The sequence below is a fragment of the Culex pipiens genome, chromosome 2, assembly GCF_016801865.2.
Source record: "Culex pipiens pallens isolate TS chromosome 2, TS_CPP_V2, whole genome shotgun sequence".
NCBI classification, from domain to species: Eukaryota; Metazoa; Arthropoda; class Insecta; order Diptera; family Culicidae; genus Culex; species Culex pipiens.
Window position 1 is genome coordinate 65,757,005 of NC_068938.1, and position 22,446 is coordinate 65,779,450.

The 22,446-nt window shown below is 40.3% G+C and overlaps 3 protein-coding genes across 5 annotated transcripts in view; 1 reads left to right on the forward strand and 2 right to left on the reverse strand.

The window, feature by feature from the left end:
* The window catches only part of LOC120418428 (low-density lipoprotein receptor-related protein 12-like), a 180,344-nt gene that overhangs the window by 44,917 nt on the left and 112,981 nt on the right, over positions 1–22,446 (reverse strand). The gene's annotated exons all lie outside the window — the stretch shown is intronic.
* Positions 17,403–19,054, reverse strand: LOC120418424 (putative serine protease K12H4.7). Its single transcript, XM_039580802.2, has 2 exons — positions 18,138–19,054; positions 17,403–18,083 (listed from the first exon to the last, which is right to left on the reverse strand). Exons 1-2 carry the CDS (start codon positions 19,037–19,039, stop codon positions 17,453–17,455), a joined length of 1,533 nt encoding a protein of 510 aa, XP_039436736.1. The 5' UTR covers positions 19,040–19,054; the 3' UTR covers positions 17,403–17,452.
* Positions 19,955–21,901, forward strand: LOC120418421 (putative serine protease K12H4.7). The gene is made up of 4 exons (XM_039580798.2): positions 19,955–20,113; positions 20,168–20,609; positions 20,671–21,141; positions 21,205–21,901. Exons 2-4 carry the CDS (start codon positions 20,173–20,175, stop codon positions 21,833–21,835), a joined length of 1,539 nt encoding a protein of 512 aa, XP_039436732.1. The 5' UTR covers positions 19,955–20,113; positions 20,168–20,172; the 3' UTR covers positions 21,836–21,901.

Consider the following 22,446-nt stretch of genomic DNA (forward strand, 5'->3'; position numbering starts at 1 on the left):
TGTTTTTGTTTTTGTTTTTGTTTTTGTTTTTGTTTTTGTTTTTGTTTTTGTTTTTGTTTTTGTTTTTGTTTTTGTTTTTGTTTTTGTTTTTGTTTTTGTTTTTGTTTTTGTTTTTGTTTTTGTTTTTGTTTTTGTTTTTGTTTTTGTTTTTGTTTTTGTTTTTGTTTTTGTTTCTGCGTATTAAAATTCAAATTAATATATTTTCCCTTCTTGATTTCCCTTCATTGTTAAGGGAGACAAATCTGCATGCAAAGGCATTATTATATCAAACAAATATTGAATTTGATTTGATTTGATATTCATGTTTGCATTCAGCAAAATGGCACCTGACTTCACAGAACAGTTTCGATTGAAAAAAACCACTCAATTTTGATTTCAAGCAAACAATTTATAATTGAAATATTTTCCAACGAATCATTGACTTGTTCAGGTAAACATTTCCATTTCAACGGATATTTATTAAACAAATGCTAATACCATGATGGCCCTCACAGCACATCAATCACGCGCTCCGTGGAATCAATCATTTTCCATCAAATTTTCCAGCGAACCGAAATCGTTCTGTCACTAAACCGATCTCGTTTTCCCAAACAACAACAACGGTGATTTTTTATTTGTTGTCTTTGTCATAAGCACCGACAATGAACGTTTCCAGAAATCCATTTGATACAGATTAAACATACCGAAACGTAAAAACATGCAAATATGTGTTGTGTTGCTTCGGAGTGAACAAAAATGTATTTATTCAGCTTTTGACGAGGCATAACGAATATTTTCGGTAAACAATTCAAGCTTAGTTTTGAAAAGGGGCGCAAAAGTACTTTTTATCAATAAATAAGCCCATTTGAAGTGTTACTCTCACCTCCAACTAGATCATGCTAACACGCACGTTTCAGCTAAGGTATGTTCCATTTCGAAACGGTCTGTTTCGGAAGCTTACGTGAATTTTCCGTTTTCTTTCAAAGCCCCCCTGTCGTAGCCAATTTCATTTTTAATACATTGTCCATGTCTTGACGCGCGAGGAAAAAGCGCTCTCTCGTGCAAGACTTCAAAAATTGAAAGCAGCTTTCATCAGCTGGAAGAGGGCGAAAAAGAACGAGCGAGCAAAAGAGCTTTCGGTAGCTTTGTAAAGGGGCAGAGGGAGGAAAATGAAGCTTTCATCACTTGACAGCACCATTTTTGCTTGCACCCAGGGCCAGGAGTGTGGCCGCCCGTAAATTTAGGGTGTGGTTAGTGCCAAGAAAAGGGTGGAAATAAATTTGATTGATTGGCAAATTTGACTTCGATTGGTGTGCAAATTTCCTGCGATAGATGGGTGCTTTCGCGTTGGTGAGGTTACTTTGCTTCCGGTGAGCTTCACTAGCTTTCTAGTTAGCGTTAGACATGTTAAACTTTAATAGATTGCTTTCATTGACTCCCTTGAAAAAAAGTGGACCTTGTTGCACTTATATTTAAAATAGAAGTAGCATTAAAAATCAAAACCAACTGTTTTAAATAAAAAAATAAAAAAAGAAAATCAGGAAAAAGGTTAATGGAAATAACATTGTTTCAGTCAAAAATTAAATTCAAAGAATAATTTTGTAACTTTTTACCATGAGAAAAAAACTCATGTGAATAATACGTGAATGTGAATATGTAATATATCATGTGCTTTTTAACAAGAAATTAATTTAGTAATAAATATGCAGTTCAACGCATGCAGCTGAGAAAAAAATGTGCACCGAAATGAAATAAACTAACGTCATGATTCGAATTCCCGGACGCTTCGAAACCCGGACACTTTATCTTGATTTATCAATTATTTGGATATAAGTTCGCATTATGAATGTCAAAACTGTGTTATTTGATGAATTCCAACATCAACTTTCATTTAAAGTTTGTTTGAACGCTTTAGTTAAGGCCAAAACAATTAAATACAATAAAATTATAAGTTTACCAAAAATGCGAAACATTTCACTTGAAATATTTCATAGGCGTTCGAAGTACCGAGAAGGCAAAGCAGACACATTCCAGTTTGACAGCTCGCCCAGAGCAGACGTGTGTCCTTTGATTAGAGCTTAGCGCGTTTTTGACGGTGTTTTTTTTTTAACTTTCGCCGACGGCCATGGCGGCGGCCGCGACGGCGGAGAGTGTGTGGACGGAGCACAGGACTGAGGATGGAAGGCCGTTCTACTGGAACGCGGCCTTGAAGAAAAGTGTGTGGGAGAAGCCGGACGGGTTCCAACCCAAAACGCAGGCGGAAACGAGCATGGAGATGGAAGACTCCGAAGGAGGAGGAGAGGACGGTGGCGAATTTCGTCCCGTTATCAAGGTTCGGCGCAGGAAGGCTATGGAGGAGATCACCGTCGCCGATGGCCAGGAGGTGAAAAAACTGCTCAGCAACAACAAGTTCAGCCCGCTAGCGGAGGAGAACAACAACAACAACAATGCGAACCCAGCCGCAGGAAAATCCACCCCCGTGGTACCAGAATCCGGCAAGTCGGCCGGGGAAAAGAAGCAGCCGCCGCTGGTGGTGAAAAATACAAGCTTCGCCCGCCTTGCGAAGGTGATGTCGACATGTAATGTCCAGCCGGAACACAAACTGACGCGGTACGGCACCAAAATTACGTGCTTCAAGAGGGACGACTTCGACACGGTGCAAGCCCACCTGAAGAAGAACAAGGTGGAGTTCTACACCTACGGAAGGCGCGGTGATAGACCGCACCGGGTAGTGATGAGAGGTCTTCCGAACCTGGAACCGGAATACATCAAGGAGCTGCTCAAGTCGGAACATCAGCTGGACGCCTTGGAAGTTCACGCCATCAAGCGGAAGCAGCAGCTTCCCGCCATCGATGAGACACCTTTCGTTGTACTCTTCCCCAAGGGGCACACCAGTCTCAAGGAGTTGAGTAGCAAGGTAAAGAAAGTGGGATCAGTCGTCGTCCGGTGGGTGGCCTACCGGAACAAAGAACCGCACGTGACCCAGTGCAAGAACTGCTTGCAGTTCGGTCACGGAACCAGTAACTGCCATCTCAAGCCCAGGTGCAGCAGCTGTGGGGGTGCCCACAGCACGGAAAAGTGCAAAGCAGAAGAAACGGAAGCCAAGAAGTGTGTCAACTGCTCTGGATCTCACGAGGGTCTGGACCGCAGCTGTCCCAAACGTGCGCAGTTCATCCAGTCGAGGCAGCAGGCGTCCAAGCCGAAGCCGCCAGCATGGAAGAAGGACAAACAGTCTCCGGCTGTAGACGCGTTCACCGCGGCGGATTTTCCTCCGCTACCTGGAGCGGTGCCGTCCGTCGGGACGGAAGAAAAGCATCCTCATCCCGCAGGAAGAAGTCGAGAAAATACTGGCGCCGGCGCCGGTGCAACCCCGAAGGAACAACCAGGCGAACGGAAGCTGTACAGCGAGTCCGAGCTGTGGGCCATTTATCGAGAATATAGAGTTCGCTTGAGGCAGTGCAAGACACCCGAGGAACAGATTGATGTGGTCGCACACTTGTTGACACATGGCGCGGGAAAATGATCATCTTCTTTTTATTATTTTTTGTATTATCGTTCTTCGGTCCTAACCTGGTCGCAGCACCTAAAAGGACCTAATAAAAATAAGTTATGAGAAAAAAAAAAAAAAAAAAAAGGCAAAGCAGAAATTTATGGTTTCGATTTCCCTAAATTCTAACAAATTTTTATATAAACTATCGATTGTTTTGATGTTAACAGCTTATTTGAGACCTAAAGAATGCCATTCACTATCATTTCAGTCCAAATTTGTGCGATTCATAAGTAAAATCGAGTGTCCGGAATTCGAAGCAAAAGTGTCCGGATTTCGAATCAGCTTTTATCAGTGTCCGGGATTCGAAGCACAACAAACAATTTTTATTTTAAAATTCTGATGAAAAATTGTTAGAAAAGACATATTTTGCATGCATTTTCTTGAAACTTGTAACATTCTCCAGAATGTCAACTGTATCAGTGGTTGCATCTAGCCTGAGTTGCGTTAAAAATAAATAGATTAAAATAAAAATAAAACTATTGAAATCTCCTAAATTTATATGAAGTTGATAGATTATTGCTGCTTTAGCGGTAAAAAATGGGTAATTCTCTACCAACTCACACGAAATCGGGAAAAGTTGCCCCGAGCCCTCTTCGATTTGCGTGAAACATTGTCCTAAGGGGTAACTTTTGTCCCTTATCACGAATCCGAGGTCCGTTTTTTGATATCTCGTGACGGAGGGGCGGTACGACCTCTTCAATTTTTGAGCATGCGAAAAAAGAGGTGTTTTTCAATAATTTGCAGCCTGAAATGATAATGAGATAGAAATTTGGTGTCAAAGGGACTTTTATGTAAAATTAGACACCCGATTTGATGGCGTACTCAGAATCCCGAAAAAACGTATTTTTCATCGAAAAAAACACAAAAAAAGTTTAAAAAACTCTGCCATTTTCCGTTACTCGACTTTAAAAAATATTGGAGCATGTCATTTTATGGGAAATTTAATTTACTTTTCGAATCTTACATTGACCCAAAACTTTTTTTCGTAAAATCGCGATAACTCGTGAAGTTTATAAGCAAACCCCTTATGTTTATTTATCATTTTTTTTTGTAATTGTCTGCTCTACAACTTTGTAGAACATTGTTACACTCTAAAAAATAACTCTGCAAACTTAGAAAAAACACGAAATTTTAAAATGAAAAATTTTGTTCTAAATGAAAAAATGACCCTTCTGGGTACATTAAATTTCCCATAAAATGACATGTTCCAAAAATTTTTACAGTCAAGTAACGGAAAATTGGAGAATTTTTAAAACTTTTTTAGTGTTTTTTTTTTGATGAAAAATACGTTTTTTTCAGAATTCTGAGTACGCCATTAATTGGGCGTCTCATTTTACATAAAAGTCCCTTTGACATCAAATTTCTATCTCATTATCATTTCAGGCTGCAAATTATTGAAAAAACCTCTTTTTTCGCATGTTCAAAAATGGAAGGGGTCGTACCGCCCCTCCGTCACGAGATATCAAAAAACGGACCTCAGATTCGTGATCAGGGACAAAAGTTACCCCTTAGGACAAAGTTTCACGCAAATCGAAGAGGGGTCGGGGCAACTGCTGTGTGAGTTGGCGGAGAATTACCCATGGTGTTTTCGGCAAAGTTGTAGGTATTAATGAGGACTATTCAGAAAAAAAAATGTAACAAGAAAAAAAATTATGATTTTTAATATACTTTTTGTCGCAAAAATTAAATTTCCCAAAATCTATACATTTCTTATTTTTTTTTGTTATGTTCTAGAGGTCAAAAAATCGCAATTTTTGAGCTTAAGAAAAGTATGAACAATAATGTCGACCCTGAGTTTTTGAAAATAGTGTTTTTTTAAGAAAAATAAAAATGGCACTTTTTTGTTGGCTTCTGTTTTAATGTGAAATCAAATTTGCAATAGAAAATAACTCTACAGATTTGTTGATAAAGTGCATCATCGTTTTTAAAATATAGCCCGTTTAATTTCAACCAAAAACTCAAATTTTTCGATTTATTTTCAATAGTATCTATGGTTGTCCATTCCTGAAACATATTTTTGTCGAAAAATTGAGAAAATTTCTAATAAACCTGCCTAAGAGACATTGCACATTGGACTAGTGCCACAGTGGTCCATATCGGAAATGGATTTTCCGAAAAATTGAGAATTTTTGGAGCTTTGGTGTCTTGAGAAGAGTTATTGCAAATGAGAAAGGGGTTTAACATTAGGGAGGTTAACTATTACACAGAAAAAAAAATGATGGTAATATTCATCAGGAAATGGTGACAGATTTTGTGGCAAAAAAAAAATGATTAATTTTACCCCAGAAAATGATGAAAATTCATCAGTTTTTGATGAATATTCATCAGGTTCACATTTTTATACATTTTTTATGTAATATTACTCAAAAAAAGAGGTAATATTCAACCTACCAAATTTTCAACACTCCAAAATTCAACTTTTTTTTCTGTGTAGGTTGATTTTGAAACTCTAACTTTTCAGGGATATTTCGGGATTTTCTTAAAATAAAAAAAGTTAATAATTTGAAATAACAAAACACGATTTCAACATTTAAATGAAAAAAGTGTTTTGAAATGCATTATACACCTGTCCAGTTGTTTTGCATTTATAAGTTTCCAAAATATCACATTTTTTTTCTAGGAATCTTTTTTTGCGGTGCTGAACACACAGAAAAAAAATGATAATAATATTCATCAGAAAATGGTGACAAATTTTGTGTCAACAAAAAAGTGTAACATTATTTCAGAAAATACCAAATTTTCGACAATCCAAAATTCAACTTTTTTTTTGCTGTGCATTGGAATTTCATAAAAATTCAATATATTTGTAAATGCGCCCAAACATGCTAGAAATGATTATCAATGCCGAAAAAAGCATTTCAGATTGTTTTCAGTTGACATCAATATTGAAAAATATTTGCAACGGCCGAACGAAAAATGAAATTTGAAAATAATTCTATCTCTGATTGGCGTTTTGAATTACATGAGACATTTACAAGCCTTTTCCTGTCAATCAATATTGATAAAATTACCTTCCCATCATCATTAAAAAAAACAGTGCTGAAAAGTTCACTTTTAGTGATGGAAAGTTCAACTTTTCAGCACTTGTATTGAAATTACAAACTTTACGATACGGTTTTTGAGTTGACCAAACAAACTTTTGAAAGTTTTTTTTTCAAATCGCAAAAAAAAGAATGTACCTAGTGCTGAAAAAGTCATAATTTTGAAACTGGTTGCATAAACTAATAATTTTACTGACATGGGCAGCGTTTTTGAAAGTATCCTTATTGTTTTAGACGATTTCTTATTGTCTTATTTTTCTGAACATCAATGTATAACATTCAAAAGGCTTACAATTTATATCAAGTAAAAATATGAAATATACAATTCGAATTAGTCGAAAAAAGTCCCAAATAAGCAAAAGTGATGATTGAAAATTGCAGCTTGAATCTTAAACTGGAAGAAAAAAAAAAAATAATATTAACACCCGGTTTGTAATACATCTGAAATTTACCCAATTTTTCCGGCTTAAACTCGCTTTACTAACCTTGAAATGCGAAAAGTCCATATTCTTCCCAATTTCACCTCAACTCCCAGCATAATCAAAGAGTATGGCATAACTTCCGTACCTTCGAAAATTTTCTCAACTCCCTCGAGTAGCCGGAGCCAGTCTCCCCGTTGTAAATATGCTTCTGTACGAGACTGTTAGTGTCCTGCCCCAGGGCCTTGCCTTGCCGGTTGGTAAAGCCCAAAATCCGGCACAAACAAAAACTTTGAAATCTGGATTTTACGTCACGAAAGTGGGGGGCTCAGCCTCAAGTGCATGAAAAAATCCCAGAAGAAAGCACCCTATGTATACGAAATGCAAATAGTCATAAAAATGTCCAAAGCATGACCCGGCCGGCTACTCACATACGTACACCCACACACTTGAAGAGGAGGATGGCAAATAGACAGACGGGGCCTAAGGGAATTCGTCCTTCTCCTTTGGTGGTGTAGTCTTCACAGAAAGACATGAAAATGACATTTTACGAAGCAGCAGCAGCCGGATTGTCCCTTGGCCATGACTCGGATTAAACCGTGGGCCTTAACCCAAATAACACAACAAAATAAGTCGGTACAAGAGTGTCTTGCCCCTCGGGGTTCTATTTTGGGGTTCTTCCAGCTGGAAACTGACGGATTCGTTACCCCCTTAATGTGGGTTAAGGTTCACTAAGCTCCAATTACACACCCAGCAGAGCCATCGTGGGAGCTAATGAGCCAAGGTTGAGACTGCTTGGAGGAAGTTATGAGCAAGGAGGAAACGGTTTCTGGGACTTGTCTTGAGATGAAAGAGTCTTGTGGAGCAGTACGGAAGGATTAAGTTTCATTTGTTTCTCTGGTTGATGCAGTTGGTTGTACTTTAAATTGGAGTTGAAGAGATAACTTTAATTCGAAAACGTTTATTTTAAGATTAATTTTTGAATATTTTGTTGAAGTTTTATAGAACCAAAAAAGGCATCTTATTCTTTTACATTACTTACTGACAATTAATTCTTATCAAGTTGAAGTATCGCCGATATGTTGAACTCTGAAAAAAGAGAAAAAAAATGTATTAATCAATGAAGACAATAAAAAAATATGTGAAAAAGGTTATTTCTATTGAAAAAGAGAAGAATGCTTTCACAATCCTTCTGAGAACGATCAGAACAAAGATGAAGTCTACAACTGGGCAACAATGGCATACTGTCGAAATTGGTTTTCTAGTTCAAACAAACGCAGCAAAAAAAGTTTCAAAATCCATCTTCTATCTGATCTTGTCCAAACAAAAACAGCCTCCCTTCAAATCATCCGGAAAGAAAGAACCATCGAACCAAACTTGAGCCGTACACACACACAAACAGACCCAACAAAAAAACAGTAACGCATCTAAACAAGCTCGTCGAACAATCCGAGGCTTTGTACCCACACATATCGGCAAGCTTGCGCTTGATTGCACCGGAAATTGGCCACTCGACCGATGTTTGCGTTTTTCGGGGGGGCTCCTCAAAAAAGCGACCTGCTCAAGGATCAAAGCTTTGTTTCGACATTGACCACCTCCGGGTCTAGCAAAGTCAAGAGCAGGGCGAAGTCATCATCGGTTGATCGGACCACGTGTCGGCTAAGCCGGCCAAGGGTTGTCCGGAGGGCGTGATGTTTTTTTTTTTTTCTCTCAGCGGACCGAGTTTTGATGAGATTTTATGTGAGGCCCCTCTCCGATGCAAAGGACCGAAACGAAACGATTGTCTGGGATTTTGAGGGGCTTTTTGCGTTCGTATGAGAACATGGAAAAAATGTACGGTGGGCATTTGCGATTTTTTCGTAAATTTTGGCTGTGTTGATAAGTTTGTAAATGTCACCTCAGATTATTTTTCTATCTTCTAGCTTCTAACTTTTGGCTTTTAGCTTCTGGCTTCTGGCTTTTGACTTCCAGGGCTGTGGAATTGGAGTCGAAGCCGGAGTCGATGGAGTCTTGTCTTTTTGGGGACCTGGAGTCGGAAACGTCAAAACTCGAATAGCTGGAGGCGGAGTAGGAGTCGGAGTCGGCTAAATTTTATAAGCTGGAGTCGCAGTCGGAGCCGGAGTCGAAAATGTCTCGGAGTAGGAAAAAACTAAAAAAATAAAAAATATAAATATTGAAATAGCAAGCCATAGTCTCAACATTTGCATGGGAAAAACGTTTTAAAATGCATTCTACACTAGTTCAGTTGTTTTGCAATCGTTAGTTTTCAAAAAATGTAAGATTTGACGAAAACAAAAAAATTAGCGAAAACAATCTTTTTGCGTTAGTGAACATCGATAATTTTCAAAATTACACAGGATTTTTATATTAAGCCAAACATGCTAAAAATGATTCTTAACGCAAGGGAATACACTTTAAATTGATTTCAGCTGATTTTAATAAAATTTCCAATGAAACTTTGAAGTTTAGTGATTTTTTTTGCCCCCTGCTTTTTCAAATCTGTGAAATATTTGAAATTTTATTTTTTTTTTGAAAATTATTAATTATTCAAATTCTTAAAATCTTAATAATTCCGAAAAATTCTAAAAGAATGAAGAGTTTTTTTATTCTTTAAATTGTTCTTGTTCTGAACATTTGAGAAAAATGAACATTGAAAAAACAATTATTTTTTTATTCCAGAAGTTTGAAAAGCAATACAAAATGGAATATGGGTCATTCCAGGTCAACTGAGTACACTTTTGGACTCGACCTTCACCGATTTGGACCAAACTTGGAGAAAACGTTCATCTATCGATAGTTAACGAAAATCCCAAGTTTGGTGCTGATTGGACCATCCCTCTATTTTTGGCACCGCCCTCTTTTTTGACGATTTTCTAAAAAAAAACTTTTTTTTCTTTTAATCATAACTTTGCAACTATTTGAGCAAAAAACATTCTACAGGTTGCATTTTATAGAAAATTATCCAAGGAATTTGCTAAAAATAAAAATTTAACCCTCAAATGCCCACTAATATTATATTTTCACGTTTTAAGTTTTAAAATTCAGTTTTGACCAATTCCTTATATTTTTATTTGTTTTATTTTATAACCATCGTGGTCCCCGGATAATTTTACATAATAATCAATATAGACCTCAAACTAAAATTAACTATTGTCGAGATACAGCGATTTTACTGAAAATCAAACTTTTTTCAGTAAAATCGCTGTATCTCGCCAAAAGTTCATTTTAGCTTGAGGTCTACATTGATTATATTGTAAAATTGTTGGGGGAACACGATGGTGCTAAAATAAAACAAATAAAAATATAAGGAACAAGCTTTTCCCGGCAAACTTCGTCCTGCCCTTTTTGGTTTCTTGACGTTTTTAGCTTGTTTGCTTATTCAGCCTCCTGTGATCAAAATTTGATTTTACGCCACTTTTCCCATACAATCTGCAGATGCTCCGGAATCGGTCCCAGAGAGGCCAAAGTTGTTACTTTTTGGCGTAAGAACCTTCCTTGGGCTTATACGAACCCAACGCAACAAAAAGCACCTCGATCCGACAATCCGTATTGAACTGATTCGCGTTCGAACAAAACCATCGAAATATTTTATATATATAGATTGGTCAAACTGAATTTTAATACTTAAAACGTTAAAAATAATATCACTGGGCATTTAAGGGTATTTTTTTATTTTAATCGAATGCCTTGCACAATTTTCTATAAAATGCAAGCTGTAGAAAGTTTTTTGCTCAAATTGCAATGTTATTATTAAAAGAAAAAAAAAGTTTTTTAGAAAATCGTCAAAAAGGAGGGCGGTGCCAAAAATAGAGGGATGGTCCAATCGCTTCGCTTCGCTTCGCTAGGAGACGGTGATTTTAGCGGATTGCAGACTGGATTTTCGCCATGTGATGTGATGATTGTCTAAGCCCAAGTTGCCTAGGAATCGATAATTGGGAATAGAACCAATTCCACCTGAACCAGATTCTCACCACCATGGCAGCCGTCCATTGCCGGCCGCTCCCATCTCCACCGCGCACCAGGGACAAGGAAAGGGAATTGGAAGACGGGAAGTGTTGATGCTCCACTTTTTTAAGAGTGTTAAGGGAAAATCTCCACGGTATCCTCAAGTAAGTTTCGCTTGGAGTTGGACGGTTTTTTTGGGAAGGTGAATGGTCTGAGGAGCCACCCTAGGCGAGTGGTAACGACCGTTGGCATTGTTGTTCGAATTCTTCGTGTGTTCTCATTTCTAATGGGAATGCTTTCAATTCTTCTCATCTCTTATTGGATGAATTCTAGCAGTCGCCCAGGCTATTTATAGCGAGGTAATGTAGGTTCATTTCAAATGCGCCTGCATGCATGCTATGCAATGCATTCTTGTATGTTCTGATATTCAACTTGCATTCAACTTTATTCTCGTCCGTTTCTTGGATTCAACTAACTCAGTCTAAGTCCTACTAAAGCTACTAATGCTCCACGGTAAAGTGGAAAGCATTTTGCTTGCCAATCCTAAGGACAGGGGATCGAACCCCGCCGTGAGCTTGAAGTTTTTTCATTAATTCCAAATTCAATGAGTCCAGAACTTTCTCGTTGGGAGCAGATGGGTATCGAACCCAGAACCATTCGCTTATAAAGCGAACATCGTAACCATTCAGCCACGACCGCTCTCAAAAATAGAGGGATGGTCCAATCAGCACCTAACTTGGGATTTCTGTTAACTATCATTAGATGAACGTTCCCTCCAATTTGGTCCAAATCGGTGAAGGTCGAGTCCAAAAGTGTTCTCAGTTGACCTGGAATGACCCATAACTTTTAGTCCACGAACAGGGCATACCCCTTTGTATGGGACGTCGTTTGGACCTCACCAATCTGCCTGAAATTTTCAGGGGTTGTTTGTACATATGAAACTAGCATCTGGCCAAAATATGAGCACTCTAGGTCAACAGGAAGTGGGGCAAATCGGGACACAAAGTTTGAAGGTTCAAAAACGTTAAAAATCTTAAAAAGGCTATAACTTAGGCAAAATTCAATTTAATTTCAAAATTCAAAATGCATCTGAAAGGGCTTGAAAAATGCAACAAAATGCAGGGTAGAGCATCTCAATTGGTTATTTCTAAAGGGAGTTATTGGCATTTTAGTGAAAAAATAGCATAATTTTCAAACTCAAATAAAAAAGTGTTCCATCCAGATATCAACTCGGTTCGACCTGCAGCTTGTAGGGGACATCTGGGACTACCATCTGAGACTGAGAACGCTTTGGGTAAGGCAGTTTAACATATTAAATAGACACTTTTACTTTTAGTGAATTTTGTTGTTGTAAATTTTTGCTCGGGGGACCCCTTAGATCCCATTTTTTGGTGATAATTTTATCATATTCGTGTTTCTGAGACAATTTCACAATAGAAACATGCATAAAAATGTTTATTTTCATCTATTTTAACCCTTTTAAAAATGAAAGTTAAAAAAAATTGAGAAGCTGCTTTTTTTCTGGTGTCATAAAGTATCCTTGGAAACGAACTTGATTTTCAATAAATGTGAATTGAAGATTTTTTTTAACTTTCATTTTTAAAAGGGTTAAAATGGATAAAAATAAACATTTTTATGCATGTTTCTATTGTGAAATTGTCTCAGGAACACGAATATGATAAAATTATCACCAAAAAATGGGATCTAAGGGGTCCCCCGAGCAAAAATTTACAACAAAAAAATTCACTAAAAGTAAAAGTGTCTATTTAATATGTTAAACTGCCTTACCCAAAGCGTTCTCAGTCTCAGATGGTAGTCCCAGATGTCCCCTACAAGCTGCAGGTCGAACCGAGTTGATATCTGGATGGAACACTTTTTTATTTGAGTTTGAAAATTATGCTATTTTTTCACTAAAATGCCAATAACTCCCTTTAGAAATAACCAATTGAGATGCTCTACCCTGCATTTTGTTGCATTTTTTAAGCCCTTTAAGATGCATTTTGAATTTTGAAATTAAATTGAATTTTGCCTAAGTTATAGCCTTTTTAAGATTTTTGACGTTTTTGAACCTTCAAACTTTGTGTCCCGATTTGCCCCACTTCCCGTTGACCTAGGGTGCTCATATTTTGCCCAGATGCTAGTTTTATATGTACAAACAACCCCTGAAAATTTCAAGCAGATTGGTGAGGTCGATGCGAGATGGGTATGCTTTGCTCGTGGACTCGCTCTTAAGCCGTTACAAATATTGTAAAAAACCTAAAAAAAATCTTAAATTTGTATTTATTTTAAAACATTAATGTCTTCAACAAAAAATTTAACTTGTTTCAAAAATTCAAAGATTTTAATAAAAAAAATATATAAATTTTTTTACCCATTTTATTCAAAGGAAAAAATTTATGCGGTGCATAAAAAAGACATTTATATGAAAAAATAGATTCAATATTTTTGGAAATCGTAAAAAATAAAGGTTCACTGCAAGTACTAGAAAAACGAAAACGTTTTTAAAACATTTGTAAAATTACTATTACTTGGCACTCAACATGCTCATTGTAAATACCAAAATTATCAAAATGTCGCGTTGAAAATATTTGAAACTGAAAAAAACATATCTACAATAGTTGCAATTAAATATATTGATTACCTAAATGTTTACATTTTCTCTGCAAAAATCTTAAAGTGTTGAGCTTTTAAAAATAATTACGTTGAAATTGGTTTATTTCAAAACCAGGGTGACTTTGGTAGATGATGTGTTTTTTTTTAATTTCAGCCTGAATGTCGGCAAATTGATTTCATATGTTAAATCGATCATGAAAGCTAGGTTTCTTTTAGTTTTTTATTTAAAAAAAAACTGAACAATTAAATATTTGTGCATTTGATACATAAACTTTCAATAAAATGAGTGTAAATTTGAGGTAAATTAATTATTATTCAAACAACAAAATCTACTGAAAATGTGTTCAAATCTGAAGGTTTTTGTGATTTTTATTTCAAAAAAGTTACTTAATACACCATTAGGTGGTTGGTGCCTTCCTCGCATTCATAAAGTGATTACACTGCACAGCCTCAAAAAAGTGTACTAATAACACTTATTTTTATCAAAACATCCGAGATCCGGCCTCAAAAAAAAGGTAGTAAAAACACTAAAGTACTTATAACTTTTGATAGGTTTGTCAGATCTTCAATCTTTTGGAATGGTTGGAAAGGTTTTTTGATTACCTATCTAACGATGGGTCGCATAATAGATCCGGACAACTTTTCATCAGAATATTTGAGATCCGGCCTCAAAAAAGTGTATAAATAACACTTAAGTGCTCATAACTTTTGATGGGGTTGTCAGATCTTCAATCTTTTGAACGCGTTGGAAAGGTCTTTCAAATGCCTTTCTAACAATATATAGCATGACGGGTTTTCTTACAAAAAACCATCCTTTTTACAATCTTCCGAAGTTTAGCTTAAATCGTTTCGGGGTATGGCGATTGTCCACGATCCATACAAAAAAGTTTTTTTTGTATGGACAATTGTCGAGAATGGCAAGACGTTCGTGACGCTGTTATCGCAGAGGAGATTTGACAACTCTCCCGCGCTGCTCTCAAGTGTAAACAACAACATTGAAAAGCACGTGGTTGGCCGTATTCTCATTCGCAACAAAAGTTTCATGCCTCTTTTTGTCGAGAAAATTGAATAGTTCTGAACTGGGTGCTGAATAGTGGTTCGCAAAACGGCCTCAATTTTGAACTGTCAAAGTGGAACCAATTTACTGTTTGCCAAAAGTAGAGAGTATCGATCATTAAAAATGTTTTTTTTTTTCAAAAATGAAAAATTTGTGGCCTTTGAGAACCTGGGGTTGAAGTCAAGAAACCTTGAGAAAGTTGGAGGCGAGATCGTATTTTTTTTTATAATTACGAATGGAAGTTGTTTATGGAGTCGATGCGGTTGTATCCATCCAGAAGCTGTCTCTATTGTTTGATTACGTTTGAAAACCTGGTTTAGTGAAAATCTTTTCTGTTAGTTGGATCAGCTTCGCTAGAATAACCGGTGTTTTTTCGTTGGATCAGGAAGAGCTGCAGGATTCCAAAATCAGCCAGGGAATTTATCTGCGACATCGCAGAATTACACTCTCGCCGCAGTTCTTCGTCACTCGTAGAAAAGAAAAATGTCTTCTAACCGATCGAAACGCGACAATTTTCCAGCAAAAAATGTCAAAAACTAGACAAAATAAAACACATACTACTGATTATAAAACAACTCTTTTTCTATTAAGAAAAAAGTCATGCTTGTGCTTGAACATCCTCCTACTTTGTAGGTGTAAACAAAGTGTGATCATTCGAAAATCACGTTACGCATTCTCTCTATTCATAACCCAGGTTCTGAAGTGTCGAAAGTTATTATTTTGAGTGTCGTTTCAGATAATTTTTAGTTAATTTCAGACCAAAAAATCTAACTTATTTAAAAAAAAAGAGAATCAAAATGCGGCTCCTGCAAAAGCTGTGATGCACTGCAGTCTACATTCAGGCTTATTCTTGCAAGTGGCAATAGACTACGAGATGGCGTTAGTGTATCACCCGCTATGTTTTTACACACGATTTTCAAATTATTTTGTTCTAGCTGCTACGTCTGTTGTCTGTGATGCCACTTTGAGAGTGTTTAAATAAATATTTGTCAGTGCATTCATAATTCTAGATAATTAACGTTTAAAGCATTCAAAAATTTGTAGAAAATAACTTCTTGAGGTACTCCGAATACGTGTCCACCAAGCTTAGTATAATTTCATACCATTACGTTTGTATTTAATTTGTATTTTTCATTTTGTAAAACAAAAGTTCAACCTATCAATGCCACCGCGAACATAAATGTCACCCCGGTTCATGGTTTTCAAGCTATTATGAGTTATGTTATTAATAATACACATTTTGAGATAAGAATACTGTGTTGGAGTCGGAGTCGGAGCCGAAGTCAACAATTTGTTAAAAGCTAGAGTCAGAGTCGGCTAGAGTTGGTAGGCAGGAGTCGGAGTCGGAGTCGGTTGGAGCTGGAAGCCGGAGCCGGAGTTGGAGTCGGAGTTTGCATATCTCAGGAAGCTGCAGCCATGATGACTTCTAGCTTCTGGCTTCTGGCTTCTAGCTTCTAGCTTCTGGCTTTTAGCTTTTGGTATTTGGCTTCTGACTTTTAGCTAGTGCGTCCATCCCGGGAATTCCCGGGACAAAAATCCCGGGATTTTTCCAAAACCGGGAATTCCCGAATCCCGGGATTTTTTTTATTTTGTCCCGGGAATTCCCAAAATTGAAAAAAAATCAAATTTTGGTCTGAAAATTCAAATTTTGTTGTAGAAATAGATGAACAGTAGAATACATAGTAATCGATACGAATTTTAAAGCATTAACATTTTTATTCGGCATATATCAGCTTTAATTTGACTGATAAGGGAAAATTGTTTAAAATTTAGTTCATAGATCCGCAAAATGCCTGGCGCTTTAAAAATTATGATATTAAAATTGAAAAAACATATCATCTTAAATTTTTTTTCATCAAACTCCGGATTCTGGGGCAAGTAACGAAATAAGACAGCTATTTAAGAAAAAAAAAATGCATCGTGTTTTGAATAACTTCGGTTAAAACAGGAACAGAGAAAAACAATGAGTACACCGATTTCCAAATGTATTGCTCTGAAATATCCTGTACCTTTTCAGCCTGTAGTCCTGATTATCCCTAATTGGCGGTAGTAACTTAAAGAGAATTGTTAAAATATGTTTTACATAAAATAAGACATTCAAAAGTTATCTAAAATTTTGCATAGACTGTTTTTTAAAGGTCCTATAAACATATGAAGGACAATAGCTTATAGGACCTTTTTTTTAAAAAAAAAACTCTTGTTTTGTTGTCGCTTCTCGTTTTTGTAGATATTTTCAAAGACATTTTTCTAGCTTTTCTAGTTATGGCATATATTAAAATATATAGAAGAAATTTATTTATAAAACACCTATTTAATTTGAATGACATTGAAAATTTAAATTTGTACATTTTTCTTAAATATTATTTGTCTGTCGTCCTTGTTTAGATTGAAGTGTAGATTGTCACCAATAATTATTATTGAGCTTGAAAACATATCAAATATTATGAAAACATAGATTTTAGGACTGCTTCAAAAATTTCCCGGGATCCCGGGATTTCCCGGGATTTCAAAAATATTTTTCCCGTTTCCCGGGAAATTCAAAACCCGGGAAAATTGGACGCCCTACTTTTAGCTTCTTGCTTCTGACTTCTGATTTCTGGCTTCTAGCGTCTAGATTCTAGCTATTAGGTTATGTCTTCTGAATTCTGGCTTCTGACTTCTAGCTTCTAGCCAAGGACACCTTTTTTTTCTAATTTCACGTGAGTTTATAAGGAATGACCCTTCTGCAAGTTGTTTATATTTAGTTTGTGATTAATTTTGACAGATATTCGTTAAATTGGAGTCAGTACAATCCACAATCACAATTCAATAAATTTTATTGTCTTAACAATATCTTATATTTTGTTATCTAATTCTCCACCAGCGTTTGCCTCGGCCCATGCGGGAACAGATAGTTGGCCAGCACCGACTTCAACCGTCGCTTGACGGCCACCAGCTCCTCCGAGTCCAAATCCGAGATGGCCCACACATCGGACCCGATCAGCTCGTTCGGAATCAGATCGTGCAACGCCTGGGCGTTCAAATCGTTCCGGATGCTCAACATTCGGAACGGATCCTCACCACCGCTGGTAAAGTGAATGTTGTTCACGTTGGGGGTCAACGCTCCGAACCGGTTGTTGGCCCGCTGCGTTCCCCGGTAGATCGACTCGAACGAGATCCAATCGCCGAAGACGCGCGTGCACAGCTCCGAGTACGCGTCAACGGTGACGCGGTTGCCGAACGGCTGCAGGTCAGAATCTGTGGTCAGGAACCACCCGAACTCGGTGCACTCCTGGTAGAAGATCTGGCGGGCGCCTATCTGGACGAACGGGGAGTACCAGTCATCGTCGCGCAGCCAGTCGATGAAGGTGTCAGGGTCGATGACGGCACAGTCGTCTTGGGCGTGGAACTGGTTGTTGAACCAGTCGGCGAAGGAGTCTAGCGCGGTTGGCGCGTCGACGCCGGTCAGGTCGTTGCATACCTCGGAGAAGGAATTTAAGCTGGAAGGTTTGGAAGGTTAGTTTGCTGATTTGAGTATGGGTTACGCAACGTACTTAAGAGTTCCCAGGGTGTACAGCTCAATCGAAGTCATCATGGTGATGAAGAAGAACTGCACCTGCAGACGATCTTCGGTGTCGATTTCGGTACATAGGTTCAATCTTTCGTGCAGAATCTCCTCCCGTCCGGCATCGATCAGGTTCTGCATCACGTGGAATGCTACGAAGATCTCGTTGTAGCACTCCTGGCTGCCGTGGTCGATCAGCGTTTGGCCCCAAGCCTCGGCGAACTCCTGGAAGTCCATCAGCGCGTTGTGCAGTCCACCGGAGGACCAGGCAGCGTCCGCAAGGTGCGGGTAGCGCACCCGGAACCACGTGGCAAGCGATCCACCGTAACCTAATCCGGACACCAGCACGTGGGCGTACTCGTTACGCGTAACTTCACGCCTCAGGTAGTTGACAAACTCGGCGAGATCGGCCAGAATCTGGTCGGTGTTCAGGAAGCGCAGGTTCTCGGTGCTTGTATCGTTCGTCACCCAGCTCTGTCCGTAGAAGCGCGACTCGAACGCAATCACCGCTCCATGCATCTCGCGGGCCATGTCGTAGATCAGCGACGATTCGTCGACCATGTACGGCTGGATGGGTGCGTTGCCACCGAGCCAGATCAGGATGGGTCCCCCGGGTTGGTAGTAATCGGTGACGGCCAGATAGCGCAGCGTCCACTCGGCCGTGTTCTGCGGGTCGAAGTGATCGATGCGGGTCGTGAAAAAGTTCTCGACTACGATGCGCTTGGAAGGGGTATCTGATATGGGTTTGCGCGGCGTTTGGGGCATTCCACGAGTCACCAGCTGCTCCAGCAGCCTACGACTAGTTTGCAGGTTGGCTTTTGACTGATTGGTCCGCGGGACGGCGGCGAAGGCCGAGGCTACCAGCAGGGCCACGACGAAAAGAGATCGCATTGTTTGGGGGATTCTGAATACGAAGGTGTTAATTTTCTTCAGATATTCAAACGTTGCGTCCAGATCACTTACCTGTTCTCAACTGATTCAACGACTTCGAACCAACTTCCGACGACGTCCGTAACTGACTCAGCTCCCAACAAGCTAATCTACTTCATATTTATACGAGCCAAAGATGTCCTAATCTAATCCGATAACTTGACCAGTTTTTACGACCTGCTTCCATTCCTTCAAGTAGCCCAAATTTTGTCCACTTCAAACCCCACTGTGTCTTCACGACGAACCTTCGCAGGCACTCCGGATGTGTGCGTGCGTGGGTGCGTGCGATAAAGACGGGTTTTATGGCCCCGGTTATGGCCGGAAATATTGTGTTTTTTTGCTTGCTTGTCGAAGACAAGCCGATGCATCTGGCGAGGCGACTTGGGTTCGGGTTGGTCAGGGAACAGGGTCGTACGTCAACGGGACGGATTTTTTTTTTGTTGGCTTCGAAGCTTGCTGGAGGATGGTAACGGTTGATGGACGATTATGATCGGCGAAGGTTGGCCGTTCCGCAAGAATTGAGGGGATTATTTCAATATGCAAGTCGGCTTTCGGTAGGTCAGAATGGATATTTATGAATATTTTATGGAAGGAAAGAATGATTAATCGAGAATCAGTGAAGGATGTTTTTGGAAAAGTGAATGAATTATTCAGAAACAACGTTAAAGATTTCATTCAACAGCCTTTTTTGACGTCCGGTGTAATTGAAAAACAACACTGGATTAAGTAATGCACGATTCAGCTGCTCCGGGTTGATTTCCAAATTTATCACCACGATGACAACGTTATCAGTCCACCGGACATGTCATAAGACCGGCGGTGCGTAGTATTGAACGTGATCTACTAATCAACCGTTGGATGTTCCGAATTGCAATAAAACGCCTGGTCATAAACTTAAATTTGACCAGCTCATCGGACAAGATAGCAGCGCGCTATGAAATGTATAAATACCAAGTAGATTAGCACAAGTCGACTGAATAGCTGAAGACTTCCTTGGGAGTAGATCTGGATTAGTTGAATCGTCAAAGAGAGCAGGTAAGACATTGAAGCTGAAACTTGACAAGACCTAACGCCCTCTTCCCCGTCCAGAAACCATGCGACCACTGTTTGTCGCCACCCTGGCCCTGCTTGTGGCAGCGGCCTTCGCCGGCGTCCCGCGGTCCGCTACGTCCAGCCGCAACGTGCCCACCAGCCGTAAGATCATGGAGCACATGATCACCCGGGGATTGGTCCAGAACGCACCGAAGCCCACCGCCACCTCGCCCAATCCGGCCATCGTGATCGAGAACTTCTTCACGACCCGCATCGATCACTTCAACGCGCAGAACACGGACGAGTGGACGCTGCGCTACCTGGCCGTCACCGATTGGTACCAGCCGGGGGGACCGATTCTGATCTGGCTCGGCGGCTACATGCCCATCCAGCCGTACATGGTCGACGAATCGTCGCTGATCTACGACATGGCCCGCGAGATGCACGGAGCGGTGTATGCGTTTGAGACCCGATTCTTCGGACAGAGCTGGATCACTGAGTAGGTTACGGTTGGGATTTGATCAGTGAGTGTGGATATTATCGTAACTTGGGTCTTTCAGGGATGTGAGCACGGAGAACCTGCGCTTCCTGAACGCCGATCAGGTCCTGGCTGACCTGGCCGAGTTTGTCGCCTACCTGAAGCGTGACGTTCTGCGCAACGAGTACGCCCACGTGCTGGTGTCCGGAGTAGGCTACGGTGGATCTCTGGCCACGTGGTTCCGAGTGCGTTACCCACACCTGTCGGATGCGGCTTGGTCTTCCAGTGGAGTGCACAACGCCCTGGTTGACTTCCAGGAGTTCGCTGAGGATTGGGGCCAAACGCTGATCGACTTCGGAAGCCAGGAGTGCTACAACGAGATCTTCGTGGCGTTCAACGTGATGCAGAACCTCATCGATGCCGGACGGGAGGATATCCTGTACGAGAGACTGGACCTGTGCGACGAGATCGACACCGAAGATCGTCTGGAAGTGTCGTTCTTCTTCCTGACCATGATGAGCTCGGTTGAGTTCAGCACTCTGTCAACTGGAAAGTAAGAACCGCACCATAACCTCATAAAGACACAACTGTAACCCCCAAAATTTCCCCTACCTAGCTTGACGGCCTTCGCCGACGTGTGCAACGACATCACCGGAGTCGACATGCCAACCGCGCTGGACGCCTTCGCCGACTGGTTCAACAACAAGCTGCACGCCGATGATGACTGTGCCGAGGCGGATCCGGAAGTGTTCATCGACTGGCTGCGCGAGGACGACTGGGAGTCTGAGTGGGTCCAGAAGGGCGCCCGTCAGCTGTTCTACCAGGAGTGCACCGAGCTGGGACTGTTCATGACCACCGATTCGGACCTGCAGCCGTTCGGCAACCGCGTCGGGCTGGACATGTGGACGGATCTGTGCCAGGAGGTGTTTGGTGAATGGATCACGTTCGAGTCGATCTACTACGCGACCCAGCGGTCCAACAACCGCTTTGGAGCGCTGAACCCGCGTGTAAACTTCATCCACTTTACCAACGGAGCGGAGAATCCCATCCGAAGGGTCGCCATCCTGAACGACCTGAACACGGAGGCGTTGTCCGATGTGATCCCGAACGAGATGTTCGGTTCCGATACGAGGGCCATCAGCGTGAACGATTCCGAGGAGCTGCAGGCCGTCAAGCGCCGGCTGAAGGCGCTTCTGAGCTACTACCTGTTCCCGCAAGGACCCAGGGAAACTCCCGTTGAGAATTGAGACAGTTTGTGAGAGTTGTTACTTCTTAAAGGTATGCTGCAATAAGGCAAATACATTCATTACTTAGTACAACATTGTTCCAATATCCCCTTTACAAGCAAAAGGATCAAACGGCCCCAGTTGTAAATATGCATGTTTTGGTCCCCCCGAACAAAAGCTCAACCTCCCACACCTAGAATCATGCTGGTAAACAAGCAACACGTGCCCAATCCTAACCACCATTCTTCCCCGGGCACCAAAAAGGCCTCAGTCTTCGCCACTCCGCATACCGTATGCTAATTCCCACGCCAAAGACGTCAACGCCGGCGACAGCTGGGCGGCGATATGCGGGAAAGGAGAGACGTCTCCCACCCTACTAATAGCCCCCATTGAAAAGTTCCCGTCGATAATTTGTTTGACAACAACTTCGTCCTGGGATTGAACCCCTCAGGCCTCGCCTGGTTACGTACCGTTTGCCAAGTGATCAATCTTAACGAATCCTTTGCAAACAAGGCCGAGTCCCCAAGAGTGAAGCAACATGCTGCAGCAAATTAAGGACAGTGAAGGTATTTTCGACATCGTCGTGTTTTCGGCACCCCAAGCTACTAATATGACGAAAATAGGTTCGTTTC

Bases quoted from the DNA above. Each gene is read 5' to 3' on its own strand.
- LOC120418421 (XM_039580798.2), top strand. From the start codon at position 20,173: ATGCGACCACTGTTTGTCGCCACCCTGGCCCTGCTTGTGGCAGCGGCC. The intron at 20,610-20,670 runs GTAGGTTACGGT...TGGGTCTTTCAG, and splicing joins GGACAGAGCTGGATCACTGA to GGATGTGAGCACGGAGAACC. The intron at 21,142-21,204 runs GTAAGAACCGCA...TCCCCTACCTAG, and splicing joins AGCACTCTGTCAACTGGAAA to CTTGACGGCCTTCGCCGACG.
- LOC120418424 (XM_039580802.2), bottom strand. From the start codon at position 19,039: ATGCGATCTCTTTTCGTCGTGGCCCTGCTGGTAGCCTCGGCCTTCGCC. The intron at 18,084-18,137 runs GTACGTTGCGTA...CAAACCTTCCAG, and splicing joins TACACCCTGGGAACTCTTAA to CTTAAATTCCTTCTCCGAGG.